General features: G+C 53.5%; 1 protein-coding gene across 3 annotated transcripts; it reads left to right on the forward strand.

Moving 5' to 3' along the window:
• Positions 1-788: 788 nt before the first annotated feature.
• Positions 789-24,940, forward strand: LOC102942398 (TRIO and F-actin binding protein). 3 transcript variants are annotated; one of them, XM_037881211.2, is made up of 14 exons: positions 789-960; positions 8,816-8,872; positions 9,349-9,417; positions 9,796-9,885; positions 11,695-11,804; positions 12,687-13,245; positions 13,861-13,971; positions 18,706-18,853; positions 20,449-20,548; positions 21,113-21,272; positions 21,544-21,657; positions 22,084-22,170; positions 23,182-23,345; positions 24,193-24,940. In XM_037881211.2, exons 1-13 carry the CDS (start codon positions 955-957, stop codon positions 23,341-23,343), a joined length of 1,773 nt encoding a protein of 590 aa, XP_037737139.1. In that variant the 5' UTR covers positions 789-954; the 3' UTR covers positions 23,344-23,345; positions 24,193-24,940. The 3 variants fall into 3 exon arrangements, with proteins under 3 accessions (XP_037737139.1, XP_037737134.1, XP_043399019.1); XM_037881206.2 differs by lacking the exon at positions 789-960 and adding an exon at positions 7,408-7,701; XM_043543084.1 differs by lacking the exons at positions 789-960; positions 13,861-13,971 and adding an exon at positions 7,592-7,701.
• The last annotated feature ends 1,038 nt before the right edge of the window (positions 24,941-25,978 follow it).

Consider the following 25,978-nt stretch of genomic DNA (forward strand, 5'->3'; position numbering starts at 1 on the left):
TGTGGTTAGATAGGAGCACATTTTCTGACCTTATTCCCCTTGTACTGCCAGTCAGTTACAAGGAAGATGTTTCTAAAGGAATTATATTAAATGGGTTAAGGTGCGTAGTTCAGAAGCAAACAAGGTAAGAGCCAAATGTGGTCTTCTGGCAATTACAGTTCATTCAGTCCTGAGCTACTTCTGGGGGCACAGAGATCTCATGATAATAAATTGGTTAGTCTCTAAGGTGCCACTAGTACTCCTTTTCTTTTTTTCATGAGATCTCTGTAGAGAGTTGTAAGGCCGCTCTTCTGCTCACGTTTCTGTGAGGCTGAAGGCAAGAGGGCATTTTCATTCTCCTGCCCTTTCCTGTCTGACCGTCCTGGTGAAGGACAGGAAGCAGCAGTCAGAAGATCCCAGGTGCTACCAAGTGGAGGATGCCCTCTGTGGGCCCACAAGTTGTGATAGAGGAGCTCCGCCATGGGCAGTGCCTTCAGTTAGGAGCCGAGTGTGAACGTGGGGTGGGGGCTGAAGCCCTGGCCTGCCTCCAGCGGGCACCCCCTTTCCCCCTGCAGCTCTTCCTGCCAGGGGTCACCTGGTGTAACACTGTTGCATCTGTGCTGCTGATCCCTTAGGCTCTCCCTCGCCCCCTCCTAACACTGCTCCCTTCCTCATTGGCTGGCCAGCTTCTCCCCGGCTCCCCCATTGGCTACCGGCCCCTCCGGCCGCGTGCACGTCCCGGCTCCGCACCCTCCCATTGGCCGGAGGGACCCTCCCAGGAAGTTTTTAAAAAAAAAAAAAAAAAGACGACGACGACGGGGGGAGGGGGCGGAAAAGTTTCTGGGCGGCTGGGAGCGAGCGGAGGGAAGGAGCCGACGGCGGGGCTGGCGCCGCGGGAGCGCTGAGGCCGGGCCCCTGCACGGGTTGGGCTCCCCCGGCCAGCGCTGAGCCAGGGCCGCCCGCCCGCCCGCCATCATGACGGTGAGTCGCTGAGCCCGCCCGGGGCGCTGAGAACGAGCCGCGGGTCCGGCCGGCGCCCGGTGGGTTTTACCAGGGGGGGGCGCCTCTCTCCTGGCGCGGTCGGGGGGCTGCTCGGTGCCTGCGCGAGCCGGTGTCGTGCAGCTGCGGGCCGACGTCTGCTGTGCCGCGCCCCCCCGGGGGCTGGGGCTCGCCCGGTCCTGAGCCGAGCTCTGGGGGTGGAGGGGACCTAGCCTCTGGCTCTTCGGCTCGGCTGCGGGGTCCTGCCGTACGCGTTCGGGAGGCGCCCGCTTCTGCAGTCGCTGGCCTCTGGGCTGCTGGTCCCCTTGCATGGGTCCCCCCCAGCCGCCAGCCTGGCCTCCCCACCGCCACTGGCACTGCCCGGCTCTTGTGGTTTTAGTTGCCTTTTCTTATTAACAGGAAGTTAAGCAGCAGCCGTTTGCTGGGGCCCCGGGGCGGGTGGGTCTCTTGGGATGGCATGACTGCACGTGCGAGGGGCCGGTCCGCTTTGGGGTGGGGGCTAGAGGAGGCACGTGCAGAGGGGGTTGTAGGCATGATGCCATCTCTGGGGGCAGCAGGCGCCGGCATGTGAGAGGTGGGACCGCGGAACGGGGCGGGGCGGGGCTCTCCGAGACTGGTAACAGAGGAGGGTCTGCTCTGAGGCGACTGTTAGGGGGGCATTGGCTGTGCACACAGAGGGCAGGGAGGGGAGAAGGAGGGAGTGGGGGAGCAGGGCAAGGAGTTTTTTCCTCCTGCCCAGCTTGAAAAGGGAGAGAGACCCTGGTCTCAGAGAGCGGGGAGCAGAGATTGTCAGGCTGGGTCCTGCGCTGCATGGGGACCCATGGCGTGTGGGCTGGTGGCCAGGCTGGCTGGAGTCCTGCTGGAACTGGATGGGGAGGCACCAAGGGAGGCCGGAATGCGATGACCCTGAGCGCTGTCATGAGCTGTCAGCCTACGCTTCCTTACAGCATCACAACATCCTGCAGCTTTTCCTGTCCTTCCTGGTGACACCCCCTCCTTTTCCTCCTCCTCCCCCATGTGGGGGCAGGCAGAGAGGGGCTCATGGCATGGGAACTTTGCCCAGCCTGGGCGAAGGAGTGGAGCTCCCTGGTGAGACACTGTGTTGTATTTCTCCTCCCCACCACCCCCCAAAGTAATACAAAGAATCTTCCCCCATCACTAACCCCTCCCTCCTCCTCCTCACTTGTCTGTGTTTTCCCTGATTTGGGGAGAGCAGATCTACCTTGGGAAACAGCCAAGCAGTGCCCATGACTGTGGTGGAATGGCTGTTATCTCTAGGAGAGCTGGGTTCCCGCCGATTAGATACCCACGACTTAACAAATGCAGTGCCTAAAGCTCTATTTTTTTTTTTCTTGTTCTGCCCAGATTTGCTGATCCAAGCACCCCCTGCTAATTCAACCCAGGAGGCTCTCCCCACTCACTTCATTTCAGTCCTCAGCTGCAGCACCTCTGTGTGTTGATCTCCACCTCAGATATTTCAGTCCTGGGCAGGGAGGGTGGATGTGTGAAACACACCAACAGAAACTAAGATGCCAAACTTGCATCACTGATGACCTTGTTCAGGATTTGAACGTGGCCTTTATTTAGAAGCGAGAGGCCTCGCACTGAACCCTGCTGTGCTGCTGTCTCCAGCACACACTGTAAAAGAGGATGTGGTTTCGGGGAGAGGCAGTGGTTGCCTCTCTCTGCTGAGGGTGGTACGGGAAGGGGACCAGCATTCCTAGGCCCTGGAGGGGGAAGGTTGCTGCACACAGCAGAATAATGGAGGTGACAGGCTGGGCTCTGCATCCTTGCGCCTGCAGGCAGTTCTCACAGGAATAGGCAGAGCACAACATCCACTTGCTTTCATAGCATGAATGAAATTGGGAGCTGTGTGGGCCCTTGATCCAGTGGGGGAGTAACTCTGCTTCTGTCCTGAGTCTTCTGTCACGTGAATACCCTTGTATTAACAAGGTGAGGGGGAAGGGTGTCTCCCTGGAGCTGAAATGTTTCAAAAGTCACTGTGTATGACAGAGAAAATGGAGCTGGTTCTGGCCAGTGGCCCTGGGGAACGTCTGGGGAAACACAGGATGTGGTGCTGGTCCCCAGAAGTTAGAATTGGAAAAGACCCATCAGATCACCCAGTCCCTCTCCCTACAGCCAGGGTAGGATTGTCCCCTAAAGGACGCTTCCATAGGGTTCTAGCCAGTCTGGTTTTAAAAGTTTAAGGGATGGGGCCTCCACCACCCCCCACCCACCCTTGACATACTACTCCATAGCCTAATAGACCAAACTGTGGGGAAGTGTCTTCTGAATGTTCCCTTTCTTTGCTTAATTCCTTATTTCTAAGCTATACCCCCTGCTACCACCCTAATTCCTTTCCTTCTTTGGTGTTTACATTCTTCAGATATTTGCAGACTGTTATCATGTCCCCCACAGTCATCACTTAGCCAGGCTAAGCATATTCAGCTCTTATTGTAAACCAGTCACTCCAGCCCCCTGAGCACTTCTTCTCCAGAGCCCTTTCAACTTGTCAATCTCTTTCTAGCAGTGTGGTGTACAGAAGTGAATGAAACGCTCTGGGTGGGGCACACCAAAGCTAAGTAGTCCTTGCACAAGGCCTCTGGACATGCAGCCTAAAACAGCATTTAAGGATGGCTGTTTTTTCTGTTTTGCTGCCATATCTGATTGAAAACTTGTCTCTAGTTTGCTGTCTGCTGTCACCCAAGGCCCGTCAACATCCCTGCTTTCCAGCTTCTCCCTCCTGCTGAATCTCCATGTTTCAGAATATTTTTCCCCAGACACATTATACCATGCTGTTCCAAATGGAATCTCCTTTTTAGCATGCTGCCCATTGGCTAGATTCTGTGCTGTGCTTCCTGGGACAGAAGGTGCAGCTTGTGTGGGAGAGGGGGCAAAGGTGGCTTTAAGCCATCTCTTGCACCTCTTGAAGTACCAGCCCCAGTGTAAGCTACCACAGCCCCAGGGCTGTCCTGAAACTTATGGCAGCCTCCCCACAGCTGCCTATAGGCTGCTCTGCAACCCCGAATAGCTATAAAGTGCCACAGTCAAGAAGACCCCTCCTAACCCTGGTGCACCCCCACATGTGCGGCTGCAAGGGAAGCAATACAAGGCCACATATCCTGCCCTTATGTTTTTCCTGTGTTGGGGGAATTCTTCCTGAAGCCATCCTTTATGGTTCCTAAACTAGACATGGGGGCTGGAGTAGGGGTCAGAATCTGGACCAGTGGTGCTAATATGTTGTTGAAGTCCTCTGGCATTGCTGTGTCCCTTCTGGGGTTTGCAGCTCCTCCCAATGTAATATTCTCTGCTAATATCCGTTAACTTGATGATTAATGCTCTGATAGTGTAAATCACAAATAAGTTGAGACTTTGCGCTGATCCTTGTGGCAACCTCACTAGACATCTGACCTCTTGCTCAGTATACTGCTGTTTTATCATTCCCCCTTTTTTTTGGGTCACAGTCGGGTTTTAATTTTCCTGACCATGGTATTTATCCAAGGCCATTGGAACTGGTTTATCGGTTAAGATTTTGTAAAGAGACTGAATCAAATGCATTACTAAAATCCAAGTTTGACACGTACTGTGTCCCTGTGTTTGTTAGATTTTTTTTTTTTTTTTTACGCATTACAAAAATTAGGCTTGACTGACCAGTCATTCTTTATAAGTCCCTGCTGCTTATTAGGTTATCTATTACTCACCATGAAGTTCTGGGAAGCTGCAATGTGGACATCTGGTGGAACAGAGAATGATGCCATACTGCATCTGGGGACAAAGGGTGGGATTGGCTAGCGACTGTGAGGCTGGCTTTGCTCGGTGACCTCAGGGTACCTTGGTTTAATATGTGGGAGTGTATTGTTTGCGATGCACATGTGTTTGGCAGCATGTTGGTTTTATGTTCCATTTCCCTCCCTGCCCCGCCCCCAGTTCACAGCCAGCTGTGGGGGCGCTGGATTGGAAGGGGGAGCAGCAGGAGGTGGGGAGCACCTGCTGCATAGATGCAACCACATAATGTGAGGAGCATTGGGGGAGGCATGTGGGGGAAGTCTGGAGTGACTGTGGGGTGGACAACATCAACAGGATGGTAAAAGATTGGGGGAAGGGTGTGTATCTCCCTCCATGTCCCCCACCCTCAGAGGCCGCTCTAGGCGAAGGCAAGCCAGCAGCTGCCTAGCACAGGAGATTTCTGGCAACCTAGGGTGTGAGCTCTCCCACAATAACCTGCCCTGGTGCCAGCTAACTGTCCGGGTGGACCCCCTGCACGTTAACAGTTTCTTAATGCTATTTCAGGGCCCCAGATCAAAGGGAATTAACAAACTGTGCTCCCTGTGTGCATTAACACTCACGGAAACCTCAGCATGGGCTATGTGGCTGGAGGGCCTGTTGAGGTGGAGGCAGCTGCTGCCTGGGGGGAGCCTGCCACCTGGTTTGGCCCCTGGTGGGCTGCCTCAGGATGAGGGGCCCTCTGGGTGGGTGGCAACCAGGTAAGTGGCATTCCTGCTCCCCTCTGCCTCTCAAATCCTATGCCAGTGGTTCTCAAACTATTGTACTGGTGACCCCTTTCACACAGCAAGCCTCTGAGTGCGACTCCCTAATAAATGAAAAACACTTTTTTACATATTTAACATATTATAAATGCTGGAGGCAAATCAGGGTTTGGGGTGGAGGCTGACAGCTCACGACCCCCCAAGTAATAACCTCATGACCCCCTGAGGGGTCCCAACCCCCAGTTTAAGAACCCCTGTTCTATACCCATTCCTCTCCATCCCCCCCACTTCCCTCTGTGTCTTAGCCCATCTGCCATCCAGGGTCTTGCCCCCACTCTTATCTCCCACTTCATTTGCCCCCAACCAGAGATTTGGGGGGGGGGGGGAGGGTGAAAGGGCCATTGCCTACCCACATCCACCCCATCTCTCTCAAAAACCTGGCTGGGAGAGAGCATGCCATGGCCTGGCTGACCGGCTCCAAGGTCCCACTCTATGGTGTTCTAGCAGCTGAGCCCTCAATCTGCTGGCTGCTGCAGGGACCGATGGGTCTGTCCCCTGAGGGCCTCTGGCTCACCAGCAGGGAGGGTAAGGTTAGGAGTGTGGGGAGGCAGCGTCTTTGAGAGGGTTGGGGGAGCAATGCACGCACGCACGCACTCCTTCTGGTGCCTGTGCCCCAGACACCCAGGGTCTGCCTCCTTCCCCAGTCATCCTGCTCCACTGTACCCTGCCCCCTCCCCCCCCCAACTGTGCCTGGAGTCCTTTTCCCTATGCTGTTGGCTCCCTCTTCAAGCATCCTGCCCCTGTGTCTTATCTTCCCACCCCACCTGTCCCATGATCTTCTCCCTGCCCCATTTTCCTAGCCCCCCATCCCATTGGTCCACCCTTGTGTCCTGGTCTCCCCCTGGTCCTAGCCCCCATCCCCACCCCAGGTCCTGACTCCAGTTCCCCTGTATTATCCCCTCCATTGTTCCACCCATCTATTTTGTGGGGCCCCTCTCCATCCTCATGTCAGGGACCCCTTTCTGGCCTGTTGCAGCTTCCAGTGTACCCTTGGGTGCCCTTCAGAGTCTCACACTGAAGGATTTGCTCAGGATGGGGATCCAGAGTCCATCTGGGCAGGGGGGCAGCTGCAGTCCTATGCTGTGAGTCCCAGCAAATGGCACACTTGGGGATAGATCCCTAATGTAGGCCTAGGCAGGGCTGCTGGCTCCTTGGGGTGGGGAACCCCAGTGGGGATCCTTCCCGGGAAGCCTGTTTATGGAGGAGCAAGCTGCTGTATTTGCCACTCTGTCATAACGAAAGGGGAACTGACTGGAGGGGGATGTCAGAGTCACTCCTGTCTGCATGGGGCATCCCCTTTGAAATGTGGGCACTGTTGAAAAGGAGTCACTTAGGTCCCATGCACCTTTATACCAGATGATGACAGGGGGAGGTCATATACCCACCCAGGCCAGAGCTGTCTATAGCTGGGTTTAGCATCATAGTTTGATCCAGTCCATATGGACCAGATTTTCCCTTGTATACTTATTTGAAATAAGCTTCGCCCCACAAATCCCCAAGTATAAGGGCTCTGCCCCTTACCTGCTGGGGGCTTCACCCACGTTGTTCAAACCTGGCGACCATGTTAAGGAGTTGTTAATGTGCGCAGGGTACACGCTGATGGTAGGAGGGGAGCGAACAGCATACCGACCTACTCCCTAAGGTGGCATGTTTTGAGCAGCCTCTGCCCACCCTGCAGCCTTGGTGCTGGAGGTGAAGAGTGGAAGCCTGGGTCACCAGGCTCCAGTTTCCAGGTGTCTCTGCTTCCGTGTGGCATATCCTGTCCCTGCAATTGGACGCTCCCAGCCCCGGGAGACAGGGATAGGGTGGGCCTACAGCTGTAATAACAGGTGGCCCGCCCCCCTTCCCCTCACCCATAGGCTGGTTGGGTTTGGGGCAGGCTGACACTCTGCTGCTGCCTGCCGTAACCTTGGGTGTAACCTAAGAGCTCAGCCCTGGGAGATGAAACGGGAGAAAGCTTCACCCAGTTGGGCCGCCAGAGATCTGGGCTTATGTAGCCAGCTGGCACCAGGTGGATATTTCCTGAATTAATCAGAAGCTCTTGGAGTGCTAAGTACCCACCCCGTGGCGGAGCTGCTCCCCGCACCAGCCCTTTCCTGGGTGGAGCATGTGGCAGTTAGGGATACTCAGCAGCAGCCTGCCCCAGGCTGGCAGACCTGGTACAGCTGACACTCAGGTACAGCTCTAATATTTCCTCTTCCCCCTCTCGCCACTGCTGGCTGACCAAGTTTAGTTGCTGGGGCTTGAATGGGGCAGGAGGAGCATGTGTGTGGTGGAGGGAGGCGGTAAGAGAGACTGGCCTTGAGAACACAGCCACTGAGCCGAATTCATCCCTGATGTAGCTCCCCTGAAGTTCATGGTGTTCAAGGAGGGATGGGTTTGGCCCACCTGGCTTGGTAAAGCAAGGAAGAGCAGTTGCCCTGCATCAGCTGTTCCCAGTTCCAGCCCTGAAATGGGAGGAAGAACTGGTTGTGCTGCAGCAGCAGGGTGAGGTTTGGAGGGGGTGGCGGCACCTCCCCCATGGCAGTCGGTGAGCTGGAATAGTATTCACACATGGGTGCGTGCAGTGGGGAGGCTGGGGGAGCAGTCGGGGTGTTTTATGGCACAGAAACACTCCTGCATTTAAGAAAGAGAAATTAGTTTCTGGATTCTAGTACTGGCTCTGACTTGTCCTGTGGCCTTGGGCAAGTCGTTTAATATTGCGTGTTTCCCCATCTGCTCTGAAATGATATTTACTTCATGCTCAGCCAGGATGAGGGTTGATAATGTGGAGCTGTTCCTGCCTTTATTAAGTGCTCGGTGTTGGTGTCAAAGCATGGCCCCAGGCTCTGGGGGAGCGCTGGATTTGGAATGGGTTTCACTAGTTTTGTGACCAAACTCCTTTCCAAACTCAGCTGATTCAGTGGCCATGCAAGCTGTTTTTTGCGGGGCGGGGGGAGAGAATAAAAAAAATCTCTGAATAAATGTCAGCAAAGCAACTTGTGGAAACTTCCCCGGTGCATACCTACCTTTACTTCTTTAATCCCTTCTTCCCAGGCTTCCTCTTGCAGGAATACCTGCCTGTCACTGTATGGGGAGCCATCCCCTCTGCTACTTGGTCCTAAATCCATGTGGGTTTGGAGGACGGGATGCTGGACTGTCCTTACTTGCTCACATTGTACCATGGGGCTCCATTCCAGTCACTGCTAGACCTGGAGTTGTGGAATCCGTGTCATTCCTGACCGCCAAACTCTGCCGAGTCTCAGTCCCAGCCCAGTTGTTAACCCCCTGCTCTGTCTGTCTGTCTCCAGCCGGATCTCCTCAATTTCAAGAAGGGATGGATGTCCATACTGGATGAGCTGGGAGAGGTAAGATGGAGGGTGGGTGTGTGACACCCAGAGGTCTCTCTCCTCCCCAGTCCCTATCAAAGACCCCTGTGTACCCAGAGGCTTGCCTTCTCCATTGTGACTGTATCCCTTGCTGGGGAAGGTGGAGGTGAGCTGCTGACTTAGACTCTCCCCATCGTGGCTGAACTCTGCCAAGGAGATTCCCTGGCTCAGGTGCCTAATTTGCTGTGTGCAGTCCAGTCGCCATCACACAGTTCCATCAGAGTCCTCTCGCTGGTCCGCTCCCAGCTGACTGATAGAAAGGGGGTGGGGGGAGGTATCTTTGGAGGAGGAAGGGGACAGTTGGACTTGGAAGCTGCCTTCTGGGCAAGAGGGGTGAAAAGTCAGTAAGCAGAATACTCTCCCCTGTTCCAACACATTTCCTTGGTAATCTAGTCTGTTCATTTCTCCCTGTCTCTCCTGTTTACTTCCCCTCCCCTTCGCTGTTCTGTCGGCAGTGGAAGAAACACTGGTTTGTGCTAACGGACTCGAGCCTGAGATATTACAGGGACTCCAACGCGGAGGAGGTAAGAATGGGGAATGCACTTTGACCTGTGTGTTCTTTCCTTGGGGTAGGGTGGTGGTGGGATCCTGGAGCTGCCTTGTGCCCTTCCCAGAGGGGAGCGTGCTTTGCTCCTGATGGAAGGGGACTGCAAAGGTGGCAGAGCTTATTATATAGCTTAGCTGCAACCTCTCCAGTGCCTGGGTCTGAAAAGGCATCAAAAAAATTAATGACTAGAATATGGGACCTCAGCTCCAGCAAGGATGGGAAAGATATTCTGAGTGGGCATAGACTGAATGGGAAGTGCAGAGAATCTCATGCTTCCAGCTGGGATACAGGCAGCATTGGGGAGATGGCATGAGGTTTGCTCGGGGACCCACTGGTGGTCTTGGGCTTGTTTCAGGCCGATGAGCTGGATGGTGAGATCGACCTGCGCTCCTGCACAGAAGTGACGGAATATGCCGTGCAACGCAACTATGGCTTCCAGATACACGTGAGTACCTGCAGCCATGCAAACTTGTGCTGGGCTCCTGTTGGAGCTTGCGAGCTAAGCAGAGTCAGGGCCGGTCAGTTCCTGTATGGGAGCCCTCCAAGGTTACCCAGGTCTGCAGGAAGCGGCTAACGCTCACCCCTCTCCATGAACGCAGTCCTCCAGGAGAATGCACAGAGCTGCTGTGCTACTGTTGTGTGTGCCGTTTGCAGATGAGATGGCCAGCCAGGACCCTGAGCGTTTGTGGCCCATGATTCCGTGGCAATTCTGGCAAGAGCAGGAGTGTTAATCCAAGAGACCTAGGCTAATTCCAACTTGGATAACTAGATTTTTGCCTCCTTCAGCTATCCCACTGAAATTGCTTGGAGATGGGATTCTTCTTCATTCCCTTTCTGTCCTGAAGAACTGCTGGGTACTGTTGCCATGTACTGTTAACAGTACACCTGCTGTCAATAGTATCAACTTGCCTCTATTGTGATCGATGTCACATCACACAAGCTGCTTATCCCACTGATTGTAATCCGCTCTGTTACCTTGTATTCTCCCCCATCCCCATATCTATCAGTTTGAGCCACCTGTTGTATCTCATAATGTACTTAGTCCCTGCCCTGAAGATCTTACAATCTATCTTGTTCTCTGTACAGCACCTGGCACAATGAGGCCAGGGCCTCTAGGAGCTGCTGTAATACCAGTAATTCATTTGCATGTGTAGCTTGGTTCTGATGTGATCTAGGATGCTTGGGGTTATAAGGCACTACATCAGCGCAGGAGGGGGATATATTGCAGGGTAGGGGTGGATGGAGCCATGCTGGGAGTTCCAGCTGACCTTCCCTGGTAATGAAATGACTACAAGAGAACTTAGCTTAACAGCTGACTCTGCCCGGTGTTCTGTAGGGATGGCAGGGAGCAGATGGTATGGTATCTCATGGGCAAGAAGAGGGAGGGAGTCTAAGCATAGGCTCGCTGTTTTGCTGACAGGCGAACCCCAAAGGTTATTTCACCTTGCTTGTGAAATCTGTCTTAGAAAAGAGAGAGCAAACCTCAATAGCGGGAACAAACAAAACAAAAGAAAATATTTCTTCACACGACGCACAGTCAACCTGTGGAACTCCTTGCCAGAGGATGTTGTGAAGGCCAAGATTATAACAGGGTTCAAAAAAGAACTAGATAAGTTCATGGAGGATAGGTCCATCACTGGCTATTAGCCAGGATGGGCAGGTTATGTCCCTAGCCTCTGTTTGCTGGAAGCTGGGAATGGGCGACGGGCTGGATCACTCAATGATTACCTGTTCTGCCCATTCCTTCAGGGGCACCTGGCATTGGCCACGGTCAGAAGACAGGATACAGAGCTAGATGGACCTTTGGTCTGACCTAGTATGGCTGTTCTTACGTTGTACTCCACCCAGGGGACCTACCTCCCCAGCACCCCGGGAGCGCAGATGGACATACACAACCTTAACAGAGACAGAGGAGCTGGGGGGTTTCGTAGGGGAGGAGGATGTCTTGGAAGCTGACCTGTTAAATGGCACCTGTCTAGCAGTGCCCAAGTGATGAATTAACCTCCGCTTATGCCTTTTGAGGGCCTGTCTTTTGTTGGTGTCACAGGAGAGCAGAGAAGGACTGTTAAGACCCTACTGGTGGCTGTCCTCTGACTCTGGGCTATCAAAGGCAGGCTTCTCCCAGCTCTGCTTGACGGCACGCCCTGCAGTCTGGAGAGCGAGTGGGCGTTGCCCATTATCCTGCACTGTGGCAGTGGGGAGGGTGTCATTGCATGTTGTGGGCTGAGCCCCCTTTGGCGTCTCTCTCTTTCAGACAAAGGATGCCACCTTCACCCTGTCAGCAATGACCTCGGGGATCCGGCGGAACTGGATCGAGGCACTAAGGAAGAATGTGCGCCCAGCCAGTGCACCGGATGTCACAAAGTACGTCTGGGAAAGCCCCCCCACCCCACCCCCCCATGCACTCACACACACACACACACCCATGGCTCTGTGTCAGCACCTTGGCCACAAGCAGACAATCCTTTCTGGGACAGGAGAGGTCTCCTCGTCCTCCGCTCCCACCTTGGCGTGAGAGAAGATGCTTTGCCAGTCATGCTCGCTTGCAGCAGTGACACTCATGAGGGCATCACGGGGGTCTCCAGTCTTACCATGTCAGCGGGAGAGTGTGGGAGGAAGCTCTCTGGGGCTTTGTACTCAGGGTCCTGCTGGGTGACCCAAGGGCAGAAAACGTCTCCCAGGATCCTTTGAAGAGTCCAGAAGTGATGGCTGGCTGGCTGCTTTGCAGTGACCCACTCTTTTCCTCCAATCATTTCGCCACCAGTCCCCTGACCAGCTGCAGGTAAGCAACAGAGAGTCTGAAGGAAACCGACAACACCAAGACTGGATTTACCTTTCTCTTTACATGCAAAAGGGGGGGAGGGAAGAGTCCCACTAGGGTAAGGGGGTGGTACTAGAGCGCACAGCTGGTGGGCTCTGTTCTAGAGACTGGAGCTCAAGCTCGGATCAAAATGTGTGTCGCTGGAGCTGGGTCTGGTTCTCCCCACCCTACAGGAAGTCTGTTCCCATTGCAAAGCCACTGGGAGGTTTGGTGTGACAGGCTGGCTGTGCTCTGGAGGTTCCTAGGACTGGAATTGCAAGGGGTGTGGCTGCAGGCTAGGCTTGCAGTGCATTGGCAGGAGTATGCATGGGCTGTTTGCACAATGCTTGCCTGCGTGACTTCCAGCGGCCTCGTGTCTGTCTCTCTCTCTCTCTTTCTTTCTCTCTCTGTCTATCTCTCTCACGCCTTTGTGCTCTGATTTTCAGGCTATCTGACTGCAATAAGGAAAACTCCTTCCGCAGCTGCGTTCCCCAGAAAGGCTCCTTCAGGTCAGAGGAGCAGTGGCCAGGCTTGGGGTCGGAGGTTATCTCCAAGGGCAGTAACCGGAAGGTGGATGGGTCTCACCACACCTTTGACTACGTGGAGCTGTCCCCCTTGCAGCAGGGCCCCTTGAATCAGGGGTCCCTGCAGCGGACGAGAGGCAGTTTGAGGGGGATCTCTGACCGAGTCACCAAGCAGGAGGACCTGGAACGGGACCTGGCCCTCCGCTCTGCGGAGAGGCGGAAGTGGTTCGAGGCTCCTGACACCGGGGTCCTGCAGGGCGATGGCCCAGCAGGGGCCCTCTGCTGGAAGGCATGTGAGCAGGAGCTTCTGGGGCCCACCCTGTCGGAGGACCAGCGCAGTCGGCTGAGTGAAGAGATAGAGAAGAAATGGCTGGAGCTGGAACGGCTTCCCCTGAAGGAGTCTAAGCGCCTTCCCCTGACGGCACTGCTGAACCAGAGCAAGGGGGGCCATGGAGACACGAGGGAGGCGCTGGAGAAAGAGGTAGGAGCTGTCTGTCTTTGGGGCCCCATTTCCTCCTTCCCAGGTTGGGAGAGGGACTCTCCTTATTCCCAGGCCCCTTTGGGCCAGGGGCTCAGCAAGACTCTAGGCCAAAGTGCTGGGGTCACAGGAAGCCCTTGTTACACCGTCTGCTCCCGCTGCTGGCCCTCCATGGATAGGGAAAGCAGCACGATTTGCCACCTCTGGGTCAGGAGACCTCTAACTTGCATAGCAGGTTCATAGACCCTTGCTTTGAGAAGCAGCTTGTCCATATATCAGAGACCCCAGGCCAAATTCAGCCCTAGTATAAATTGATGAAATGCCATTGACTTAAGTGGAGTTGAGCCTGTTTACACTAGGGACACCTAAACCTCTTGCCCTGCCCTTCATAACTGGGGTTTAACCCAACCAACTTAGCCCTGGCAGCAGTGAGCGTGTCACTGCCATCCCCACGGAACTAATGAACCCTTTACGCCAGGCACTGCCAGCCTTTCCGCCTTTAGAGGAGAGCATGGCTTACACCTAGTGTGTCTTGAGGTGGGGTGGAGTCTCTTCCTCTCCTCTTCTCACTGCTCATATGCTGGGGCCTCTTTCACTGGGTTTGTCCCATTGGTGCAGGTCCAGTCCCTGAGGGCACAGCTGGAGTCCTGGCGTGCCCGTGGCGAGAGCCTTCGTGACACAGGAAAATCCCATGGAGATCGCCACATGCCCCAGGGCTTCATCTCCCAGGTGAGGGTCAGTAGTGGCAGTGGGCCAAAAACCCCACTTTGCCTTTGAGTCCACTCCAGTCCTGACAAGGGTCGGGGGGAAGGTGGGAGATTCACCTACCCTGGCAGCATTGCCAGAGTGTGCATTGCATTGACTAGCATTGCCATGGCAATCTAAAGTGAGCCCAGCTGCAATCAATGTTAACTATATAGTGGCTGATGGGCACCCCCTTTAAGGACTGGCAGTGCCCAAGTATGCATGCAAAGGATGGGTGGAATCTGATGGAGCTCTCCCTTCCCACTGAAGCAGGGTTATGTTGCTTGGAGGGTTCGGACTTGCTCACCAGAACTCCTGTTAATGCTGGGGAGATCGGCTTGGCTCAGTCATCCACCTGCCCCCTCGGGACTGAGCCCCTTCGCTGGAGAGAAGGGAAGCTAATGTGTATTAGGCTTTCCATAGGTGGAAAAAAGCTGATGATGGGTCCCAGGCACATTACAGATAAGTTCATGGAGGATAGGGCCATCAATGGCCTTTAGCCAGGCTGGGCAGGGATGGTGTCCCTAGCCTGTTTGCCAGAAGCTGGGAATGAGCGACAGGGGATGGATCACTTGATGATTGCCTGTTCTGTTCACTCCCTCTGGGGCACCTGGCAATGGCCACTGTCGGAAGACAGGATACTGGGCAAGATGGACCTTTGGTCTGACCCAGTATGGCTGTTCTTATGTGTAGTTTGGGGCCTGGTTACACCATGGAAGCCTTGGAGGACACAAGCTGAGGACTCTGCTCAAACCTAGGTTGGTCCCGTTTTAAGTTATGAGACTGTCCTGCATTTCACCTGGGACAGGAGGAACCATGTTGTAGCAGGCTCCTGCTTCGCTGAGTGTAAACAGCTCTTCAGTCTCTTTAAATAGAGCGTGGTTTGGTTCAAACACACGAATTTCTCTCCATTCTGAGCGGTCACTGTCTTTGATTTTATTTGGGCATGAACCAATATGTCGGGCTATAGCCAAGCCTAAAACCCGGTGTGCCACTCATCAGCCATATGCCCCCAGGAGCCAATCAGCAGGCTCTTGTAATTGAGGTCAGCCAGCTCAGGAACAGGGGTTGCTTATGTAAAGCAGTCAAGTCTTAACTCCAGTCGGGAAGCGTGTTGGATAACGGGTCCTTGGGGATAATCCTGATGATGCAACCGATGGAGTTGCCTCAAATCACAAAAAAATAATGAGGCAGTGAGTTGATTGCACTCCACCTTTTGATCTCTCTGGTTATGAGCAGAGCCCATTCAGTGGAAGAAAAGGGTGTAAGGGCCTAATCCTGCAAGGCTCTGAACCTCTCATTGATTTCAGTGGGCATTAAGGGGGATAGAGTCCTAGGACTGCAAGGGACCTCAAGAGGTCTAGTCCAGTCCCCTGCACTCATGTCAGAACTAAGTATTATCTAGCCCATCCCTGACAGGTGTGTGTCTAACCTGCTCTTAAAAACCTCCAATGATGGAGATTCCACAACCGCCCTAGGCAATTTATTCCAGTGCTTAACCACCCCGACAGTTAGGAAGTTTTTCCTAGTGTCCAGCCTAAACTGCCCTTGCTGCAATTTAAGGATAGGACAAGCAGCAATGGTCTTAGAGGTTAACGAGAACAATTTTTCTTCCTCTTCCTTGTAACAGCCCTTTATGTACTTGAAAACTGTTACCATGGCCCCTCTCAGTCTTCTCTTTTCCAGACTAAACAAACCCATTTTTTTCAATCTTCCCTCATAAATCATGTTTTCTAGACCACTAATCCTTTTAGTTGCTCTTCTCTGGACTCTCTCCAATTTGTCCACATCTCTCTTGAAATGTGGTGCCCAGAACTGGACACAATACTCCAGCTGAGGCCTGATCAGAACAGAGCAGAGCGGAAGAATTACGTGTCGTGTCTTGCTTACAACTCTCCTACTAATATTTCTGAGAATGATGTTTGCTTTTTTTGCAACAGCATTACACTCCTGACTCATATTTTCCTTGTGATCCACTATGACCTCCCAGATCCCTTTCCGCAGTACTCCTTCCCATTTTGTATGTGGGGAACTCACTGTTCCTTCATAAGTGGAGTACTTTGCATTTGTCCTTATTGAATTTCATCCTATTTACTTCAGACCATTTCTCCAGATCATTTTGAAATTTAATCCTGTCCTCCAAAACACTTGCAACCCCTCCCAGCTTGGAATCATCCATGAACTTTATAAGAACAGGAGTACTTGTGGCACCTTAGAGACTAACAAATTTATTTGAGCATAAGCTTTCGTGGGCTACAGCCCACTTCATCAGATGCATAGAATGGAACATATAGTAAGAAGATATATATACATACAGAGAACATGAAAAGGTGGAAGTTGCCATACCAACTCTAAGGCTAATTAATTAAGATGAGCTATTATCAGCAGGAAAAAAAAAAAACTTTTGTAGTGATAATCAAGATGGCCCATTTCAAACAGTTGACAAGAAGGTGTGAGGATACTTAACATGGGGAAATAGATTCAGTTTGTGTAATGACCCAGCCACTCCCAGTCTCTATTCAAGCCCAAGTTAATAGTATCTAGTTTGCAAATTAATTCTAGTTCAGCAGTTTCTCATTGGAGTCTGTTCTTGAAGCTTTTCTGTTGCAAAATTGCCACCTTTAAGTCTGTTACTGAGTGACTAGAGAGGTTGAAGTGTTCTCCTACTGGTTTTTGAATGTTATGATTCCTGATGTCAGATTTGTGTCCATTTATTCTTTTGCGTAGAGACTGTCCGGTTTGGCCAGTGTACATGGCAGAGGGGCATTGCTGGCACATGGTGGCATATCTCACATTGGTAGATGTGCAGATGAACGAGCCCCTGATGGCGTGGCTGATGTGCTTAGGTCCTATGATTGTGTCACTTGAATAAATATGTGGACAGAATTGGCATCAGGCTTTGTTGCAAGGATAGGTTCCTGGGTTAGTGTTTTTGTTGTGTGGTGTGGGGTTGCTGGTGAGTATTTGTTTCAGGTTTTGGGGCTGTCTGTAAGCGAGGACTGGTCTGTCTCCCAGGATCTGTGAGAGCGAGGGATTGTCTTTCAGGATAGGTTGTAGATCTTTGATGATGCGCTGGAGAGGTTTTAGTTGGGGGCTGAAGGCGACAGCTAGTGGCTTTCTGTTATTTTCTTTGTCTCTATGCCATTATCTAATTCATTAATGAAGATATTGAACAGAACCAGACCCAGAACTCATTGAGTGCTGCTCAGAATCTGGCCCTAGTCTTACCATGCTAATGTGATGCCAGTTACTCATGTAAAGTAAAAGGGGAGATCCCATTGAAATGACCCAGTCATGTACCTTCTTTATTAGCAGCCAAAAAGACAAGATCTCCATGTTGCTCGATTATTGCAACTGATCTGTTATACTTGCCACAGAAAAAGCCCACACAGTGTGTGGCAACTAATACAGCAGGTTAGAAGCAGCCCTGTGAGCCTGGTCAATATTGCAAGCCACAGTTCACATGGTAAATATAGCATCTAATCCACTTCCCTCATCAGCCCTTGATGAGATATTTTGTAACTTCTGAGTCCAAACTGCCCCTTCCCTACAGGATGGCTTTCTGTCTCCTTCCCGTTAACCTGTCAATGTTTGATAGCCAATTTCTGGGCAAATCACAGGGCACCCACATTTTACCCCACTGAGGATTATGTTGATAATTTCCCTGGAGTCAATGGGTTGCATTAACTCAAAGTGGCTCAAAGAGCAGCTGCCCTTGTTCTAGTACCAGCTGCAGACTACAGGTCCCAGGATGCAGCGCTCTATCTTGGTGTGAGGAGCGTTTCCCAAAGTGTGGTATGTGTGCTTCTTTGGGTTTAGGGAGTGGAGGAGGCAGCAGGCGAAGGACTATGGAGGAGAAGCAGGCTGGCCTCTTGACTGTCAGCTGAGTCTCTGAAGGACTCTTCTAAAAGAAATTCTCTAGTTATGGTTTAAAAGAAAACCTTCAAAAATGGCCATGCTGCGCTGATGCAGCAACTCTGCTTGAATTTGCAGAGAGCCTGCAACAGTAGCTCAGAGGCGTGAACTTAATTTCAGTGAGTGCCAACTCCAGTGCCAGTGAGGATATTTTAAAGTCTGTGTTAAGTCCCCCTGCACATCAGACTTGTAAAAGACGGAAGATCATATCGTGAATGTCTGCTCATCTGCTTTGAGGATCCACTCTCTTTGGGGAGGGACTTTAACAGCACATGGCCGTGTTGAAGCGGGGGTGCGGTTGGTTTCATTTTCCTTAAGAGGCAGCTCAGCTTTCAATAGTTAGCTTTATCCCTGCCCTAAAGCCAGGCACTTTGCTGCATCAGGCAGTGTGGCCTACTGCATAGAGCACTGGACTGAGACTTGGGAGACCTAGGCTTTATTCCCTGCTCTGCCACTCATCTGCTGGGTGACTGTGGGCAAGTCACTTCCCCTGTCTGTGCCTCAGTTTCCCCATATGAGAAATGGGGGATGATGATACTTTAGTCAAGCACTTCGAGATCTAAGGATGAAAAGCTGTATTTAACATCTTTATCCTCTTAAAAAGACACTTTCCTCCTACTTGAGGGTATTTTATCCTGGCAGGTATTCTCCTCCCCTCTCTGATTCAGTGTTGGTGGCGGGACTGAGTGGAGTTCACACCTGTAGTGCACAGCAAATGCCAGCCCAGTCGTATGGTATCTTACTGAACCTCTCCGTCCCACTCCCCTTCACCTGTTTTTCTTTCTCCCCTCTTCTGCGTGGCAGGAGGCATGTGAGCGCAGCTTGGCAGAGATGGAATCTCTTCACCAGCAGGTCATGACTGAGCTCCAGCGGCACCATCAGCGGGAGCTGGAGCGGCTGCGGCTGGAGAAGGAGCGGCTCCTGGCTGAGGAGGCTGCGGCCACAGCTGCAGGTAGCGGCGAGAATCCGAGTGCCTCTAGACGTTGGGTAGATGGCTACCTGCTGCCCCTTGTCCCCTTCTCCTCTTTCAAACTTTCCTTGGAGTCCGCTTGCCACCTCCCCTGGAATCCCTCATCGCTACCTTCCTGGAGTGTCTCTTGGGTCTCTCTAAGCTAAGATGTGTCCCAGAAGGGTGAGCCTCCAAGGTGCTGAGCACCCTCGGCTCCTGCTGGCCTCAGTAGGTGGCAGCCTCTCTGGGCCAGGCCATGTCTGTAAAGCACAAGGTCAGGCGGTGGGGCTGCAGGGAAGCAGTGTGGTCCAGGAGCTAAGACGTTGCTCTGAGAGTCAAGAGACTTGGATTCTAATCGCAGCTCTGCCGGTGACCTTGGGCAAGTCACTTCCCCTCCCAGGTTTTGGTCCTCCCCTGACCTTTATAACCTCTTTGAGGCAGGGGCTCTCTCTCTGTATGTACAGCACCTAGCACAATAGGGCCCTGATCTTGGCTGGGACCTCTGTGTTACTGTAGCAGTCGTTTCTGCTTCTTGATGCAGCCGTTCCCCTTTAGGCTGTGCAGTGGGATGGTCGCTGGCTGAGATCCAAATCTGAGCTAACGAGATTTCTTTGAAAAGACAGATGGGTCAAACACACTGGGACTAACTGCCCTCTCCTTGTCTGTCGTGTTCTCTGTGGCCTCCTTGGCCCTGAAACTCCAAGGAGCCTATACTGTGTATGTAGCCCCATGCTGCTAACTATCTCTGTATGAACAGGATCATGAGCGGCTGCCCTCCCTTTAATGTCCTCAGAAGTAAGACTGGAAAACCCCCTCCCCATACCCTCCTCCTTGGATAAGGGAGGTGGCGAGTGAGCAGCTCCACTAGCTGAGGCTGTCAAGACTGTGTCCATCTCCTCCCCGCCCCACTGTTGGCCAAATAGATGTCCATGTGGCTGAGTGCCCCATGCACACTGGATTTCTCTCCCTGTGCCCTTAACCCCTGTCCCCTGGGTATGAGATGGGATTCATAGAATCATAGAATATCAGGGTTGGAAGGGACCTCAGTCATCTAGTCCAACCCCCTGCTCAAAGCAGGGCCAATCCCCAATTTTTGCCCCAGATCCCTAAATGGCCCCCTCAGGGTTTGAACTCACAACCCTGGGTTTAGCAGGCCAATGCTCAAACCACTGAGCTATCCCTCTGCCACTGAGCGATTCCCTTTTTAACAAGCAAGACCTGACCTGGAAGCCCCTTTCTTCCCCACCCCCTGTGTGTCCATGTTGGGAATTGGCCTTACTACAGCTAAGAGAGGGGAGTCTCTGCACTGACCCTGCAGCACGAAGCTTCAGACGGTCGCATCGCCCATGAGGAGTGCTTGGGGCTGCCTGCTGTGGCTTGGCATGGTAGGAGTTAGCTCCGGGGAAGATGCCCGGGACAGAGTGGAGGCAGAGGGAAATTCTGAGCCATTCCTGGACTTGGGGTTTCTGGTGGTAGATGGGAGGGAGTCCTCAGGAACTCCCCTTGTTCAGTTCCCACTGCCCCCCTCTGCCAAGCTGCCGAGTGGCCGAGTCTCCCGGGACACTTAACTCCCCGTCTCCTTGTCTCCTCCTCCCAAGCAATTGAAGCGCTGAAGAAGGTACACAAGGAGGAGCTGGGCAGGACACGCAGTTTCCAGCAGAGCGGGTCAGGCTCGGAGGCCCTCCGGAGACAGCACCAGTAAGGAGTCTCTGCACAGTCCCTTCCGCCCTGTCCCCTGCCCAGGCCAGGCTCCGGGCTTGCTAGGTCACTTTTCGGTAGCTCTCGCCCAGTGGGGCGAGTTGGAGGGGTGCTGTTTCCTTCAAAATTGGGCTGAAGGGTGGAGTTTTATATTCCACCCCCTTGGCCTTCCAGAGAGCCAGCATTAGCTTCCAGCCTGCTTCCAGGGAAGGGTAGGGGGGATGCGATGGCCTGAGATGCTAACTGTGTATGTGAGAGCAGGATATCCCATCTCCACTAGACCTGAAAAGGCTACCGTGCTCCCTGCTTTCACCCATTAGATTCTTCGCTTCTTTCCTCTCCCAGCTTCAGTGGGTTCCCATCCTCTGATTACCAGCTGCTCAGGGGAGGGGACCCTTCTGAGTAACAGCGGTGGCCGTGGGTGATGGCCATGGGAGTGTGGGCAGGGGCAGAGAGTGGTGTCCACAGCCGGGGTGGAGAGAAGTGTTTGTGCAAGAATGGGCCCTAGGAGGGGGACAGGGGCACGCCGCTTCTCTGAAGTAATGTTCTGAGCGGCTGTGGCAGGTCGGACGTGGACTCTCTGAAGCGGGAGCTGCAGGTTCTCTCCGAGCAATACTCCCAGAAGTGCCTGGAAATCGGCGACCTCACAGAGAAAGCAGAAGAGCGGGAGCAGATGCTGCAGCGCTGCCAGCAGGAGGGGAAGGAGCTGCTCCGGCAGAACCAGGCAAGAGAGACGCTTGCCCAGAAGGCTGAGCCTTCTGCATGGCACGCTGGAAGGTCCCAGGGGCATGTTCCCTCCAGAGCCAGAAAACCCTTAACAAATGAGCTGTGCTGTCCAAAGCGAATCAGGAGATGAAGCCCTTTAAGCTGGGGTTGAGGGAGGGGGAGAGTATCTGAGGAGGGAGCAGTATGGGCCTGGCTGGCTCTCACCTGCCTGTGGACTCTGGTTTGTGGGTGCATGCGCACTCCCCTGATGAATCTGCTCTGGTCTGCAGGAGCTGCAGACGTGCCTGTCAGAGGAGATCCAGAGGTTACGGACCTTCATCACCGCGCAGGGCACAGGGGACGGGGCCTTGCACAACGGCGAGAGGAGCTCCTGTGAGCTCGAGGTAAAGAGGCCTGCTGGTGCTATGTGCTGCTGACCCGCTTCTGCAGCAGGCGTGGCTGTCAGTGGGGTGCACTGAACGCCTGGACGTTCAACCCCGCCGCTTACCCTGCAGTGCTGGCTCTGTGGGACTACGAGAGAAGAGCAGCAAGGTGTGCAGTGGACTCATGCCAGTCTGACACCTTCAGGGGGCACAAACTCCCATGAAGCAGAGGAGCTGATGGCACAAGCTGCAGTGCAGGAAGTTGCTACACAAGCTTCCCCTGCACAGCTCTGCCACTGCGTCTCGCTCTAGATCGGCAGCGCTTCCTGGCCTTGTGCTCCTGGCTCTTCCTTCCCCACCCCCTCCAACACACCCTTCTGCCCTGCACTGATGCCATATCTCTCAGCTTGGTCCCTGGAGTCTCTCTTCTCCTTCTCCTCCTCACAGGTGCTGCTTCGAGTGAAGGAGAATGAACTCCGGTACCTGAAGAAAGAGGTTCAGTGTCTTAAGGATGAGCTCCAGATGATGCAAAAGGTACCATTTCCTGGGAGCTATTCTCTCCTTCCCGGGGGCTCATTTATCAAGGAGTGGGATGTGAAGATCTCACTTAAGTTGGAGGCAGGAAAATGATGGGGGAAAGCAAGGACCTGGGAAATCATACAGAGGATGAATGTTGAGCAGGAGTGGTTTGGGTCTCCTATTTCTATTGGATTCACTTTGGTTTCCTGCCGCTTTTGGTCATTAACCCCCAGAGCAGTGGGAGGGGCTGGGGGTGCACGCACCCAGTGTTGGGAGCCCTTCGAGGTGGGGGAAAAAAACAGTGAAATCTGGATAGAACTCCAATTTGTTTGCCTTCCTTCCGCCTCCTTGACTGTACGTCGGCCCACCCACGTCCAGGCCTCCTCACCAGTATTCTCCCCATCTCCCTCAACACAGTGTTCCCATTAGAGAAGGGCGACCTCTACTGAGGGTCCTAATGCTCCTTCCCCTGGCCAGGGTGGGCTTGCTACATGCAGTATATTTGCCATTGCTCTGTCGGCTTCTGTTCTAAATAGCCCAAGCGAGGTCGCTTCCACCACTTCCTGCCTTAGGAGACTTTCACAACTGACTGGCTCTTGCCATTAGGGGAACCTTCCCGAGATCCAGCAAATTTCCCGTTGCTCTTAGTCACACACCCCTGCAGAGGCTCCTCTTCCTGGTGGCCACAGACAGCTGTCTACGCCCCTAGCCCCCAACTCTTAATCCACCTGTCGCTGAATAGCTTCCAGAAACCAGCCCTACCGGTCCTCAATGACTTGTTGCTCTATAGCCGCCCGACCTCTTGTTCCCCTCCACCTGTCTTGGAACAGCCAGTCAGAATTGATCTCTGTGGATGCCACGCCTGTCCCCTCTTGTGCGAGTCTCTACTGGGCTCCCACTGCTTTCCTGGCTGAGGCTCAGATTGACACCTAGGTCTTGCTCTCCCTGGCTTTCCTCCTGGTGGGGGCTGCCCGCCCCGGGATGAATACCAGAAGCTGGGTGGTGACTCCTCGCCTTCCGCTGCAGGATAAGAGATTTGCTTCAGGGAAGTACCAGGACGTCTATGCAGAGCTGAACCACGTCAAGCTGCGCTCGGAACGGGAAATGGAGCAGCTGAAGGAACACCTGCGCCTAGCCATGGCAGCGCTGCAGGAGAAGGAGACGCTGCGCAATAGCATCAGCGAGTAGAGGTGAGCAGCCAAGAGCCGCGAGCTGCACTGTGGGGTTGGCACAAGCCCGCCCACAGCAGGGATGAGGGCAGCTTATGGGGCCAGAGCACAGAGGGAGTTGCAGTTCCTCCAGTACTCTAGGGCACTCTAGGGCGAGGAAGGACTGGCCTTGTAGTGGGACCCCAGGCATGGGCTCTGTTGTTGCTCGAGCCCTTTAAGTCTGGCCAGAGTTGTTCCCACTCAGCCAAATGCTCGCCCTGCACTGAGATGCTCTGGGCCTCTCCTGACAAGGGCACTGTAAAGAGGGGGGCGGGAGGCAGGTGAAAGCAGAGGAGGGGGAGTGGATGTGGGGGCCTGCTCTGCTTGCTGGGTCATGTCGGCTCGGCTGTGAGTCAGGATCGCCTGTTTGATGCTCGCTGGATCCAATCCAGTGGAAATTTTTCCCTCTTTGTGGTTTCTCTTCCTGCTCATGCCTCCCTTGTGGAGGCTGAGACCTCTCAGCACCGGGGAACCCTGCTGTCTAGGCCTGCTCCCGCTTATTTGTGGGTAATGTGGGGCGTGAGGAGAGGGTGCAGTAACCCCTGAGTGGTTGTCACCCCTCCTGTGGTCGGGGGAGTGTTGCCTGCATGGCCGCTGCACAGAGAGAGGGACCAAATGCACATGTGGGAGGAGTCCCTGACCTATCCGTGCCCAACAGGGGATCTGAACTGATCTGGGCCCGCACAGCTGCAGTACAAGCAGTGTCACTAGCTGGCATCTCCGGGTACAAACGACCTTCTCCTGGATTTGGGGAAGCCCCAGAGTTCTGGGGCCCTGCAACTCTGAAGTCTTTTAAGCCATTTGCCGTGACTCTTTATTTCCTCCTTAGGTTTGTTTTGCTCGATTCCTCACTTGTGGGGAGCGGGTGGCTGCATCCCATCCATTAACACCCCCTCAAGGAAACCAGCTCCCATGTCTTTCACCAATCCCCATCCCATGCGCCTGCGTATCTGAGCACATCGTTTGGACTGGCTCCTACGTGCACCTTCTTCAGGATTTTATATGTGAAAAGATATATTTTATAGATACTTCACTTTTTTGTTTTGTGGGTGGGGAACATTTTAAATCTACAGTATCTTTTTAACCAGCAGCTGAAGACAGAAGAAACACAGCTGTTGCTCCTGCCTCAAATGCTCCTTGTAGGGTGCATCTATGGGGTCACGAGTGGCCTTCTCCCCTCTTATCTCCCTGCTCCTCCAGCCTGCTTGGATGTGCTGGAAGGACCATGCACCATGAGACAGACTGTGGCTAGCCATACAAGAGAACCAATGTCCTGCACACGTTCCCCTGGACGAGGAGATGTGGACAGAGTGTGCTCAAGCTGTTGGGGACTGTGCTCTCACTCTGTGGACTGTATCGAAGGCAGATTTCGGTACCCATGGGCCATGTGTCTGTCCCAGGGCAAGGCCAGTCCCCTGGAGGTTTTGGAAGAGCCTGCCTCCTGCTAACACACTCCTGAGGAGAAGCAGGGGGACTCCACACGCACGACCGCTGCATTCGCCGGAGCCAAACAATGAAGGCGGCAACTGCCCTTCCGCACCGTTAATAGTTTAACTTAATAAAATCTTCAGCTATCAGAGGGGAATCTATTATAATTATTGGATTGGAGGTTGTCTTCATGGAGCAGGACTATCCCTCTCCCAGCACCCTTTAACCTTCGCGGGGGGCCTCCATCCTTACCAGGTGAAGTGGGAGGCTGGGTTGCAGATCGTGCCTGACAAGTGGGACTCTCTTCTAGCATACCTAGGTCTGGCAGGTGGTGACTAGATTGTGAGCCAGCTGCTGGGGGGAGGGGGGTGCGCGTGTTTGTTGGCTTGACTCCTTGCCCAACTCTGCTCCTCTGCTGCTGGCCCCCTCACCTACTTAATATCATCTAAAGCCTCTTCAAAGCTATAACGTGCTGTACAGATGCCTACATGCGTCCCAAGTCTTAGCACAGCTAAGGAACAGGCATCACCGTTGGCCCCTGGGGCAGCCATGCCTCAATGGAGGAAGCCCTTTGTGAGTGCGAGTTATTGCTCTGCTTCTTGCTGTTTAACCCATTCAGCTCTACCTTCCTGCCTTGTTAAACGCTGCAGCCAGAAGGCGATGGAGGGCAGGTGGATTTGGACTCCCTAGGACCAGCTGGTGGAAGAACCAGTTTTCACTTTCTTGCAGACATTTCTCCTGAGTCCTGCTATGACAGCCCCAGGGCTGGCTGCAAGAACAAAACCAGGTAAGAATTGAACTTGGAGATCTGCTGTGGGGGCCCTGAATACAGAGAGGCGTGGAAATGGTCTCATGTTCCAGAATGTGCAGTTCTCCCTCCCTTTCCTGAGTTGTCTGAAATGCCATTGTCCCATGCCCCATGAGACGCTCTGACAGGCATCTGTGTAGTAAAATCAGCACTGTCAACTCTCCATCATTCAGTGGCGGTCACCTCCAACATGCCCTTACAGTTCTCGTTCAGTCAGATCTGCCTTTGAACCTACATTTGTCTCCGGGAGGAGGGGAGGATATTTTACGGCTGGCCTGGGAGCCTTGAGCCCTGCTGGTGTGAGTAGGAGGTTCTGCTTGCTCGGGGCTTTCCTACACTTGGCTGCAGAGCGGGAATGCTGAACAGCAGCTCTGCTCCA

This window comes from Chelonia mydas, chromosome 1 (assembly GCF_015237465.2).
Source record: "Chelonia mydas isolate rCheMyd1 chromosome 1, rCheMyd1.pri.v2, whole genome shotgun sequence".
NCBI classification, from domain to species: domain Eukaryota; kingdom Metazoa; phylum Chordata; order Testudines; family Cheloniidae; genus Chelonia; species Chelonia mydas.

Excerpts from the sequence above, each read along its gene's own strand:
- LOC102942398 (XM_037881206.2), top strand. The coding sequence starts at position 7,633 with ATGTGGCAGTTAGGGATACTCAGCAGCAGCCTGCCCCAGGCTGGCAGA. Across the intron at positions 7,702-8,815 it reads CTGGTACAGCTGACACTCAG|CCGGATCTCCTCAATTTCAA; the intron begins GTACAGCTCTAA and ends GTCTGTCTCCAG. Across the intron at positions 8,873-9,348 it reads TACTGGATGAGCTGGGAGAG|TGGAAGAAACACTGGTTTGT; the intron begins GTAAGATGGAGG and ends TTCTGTCGGCAG.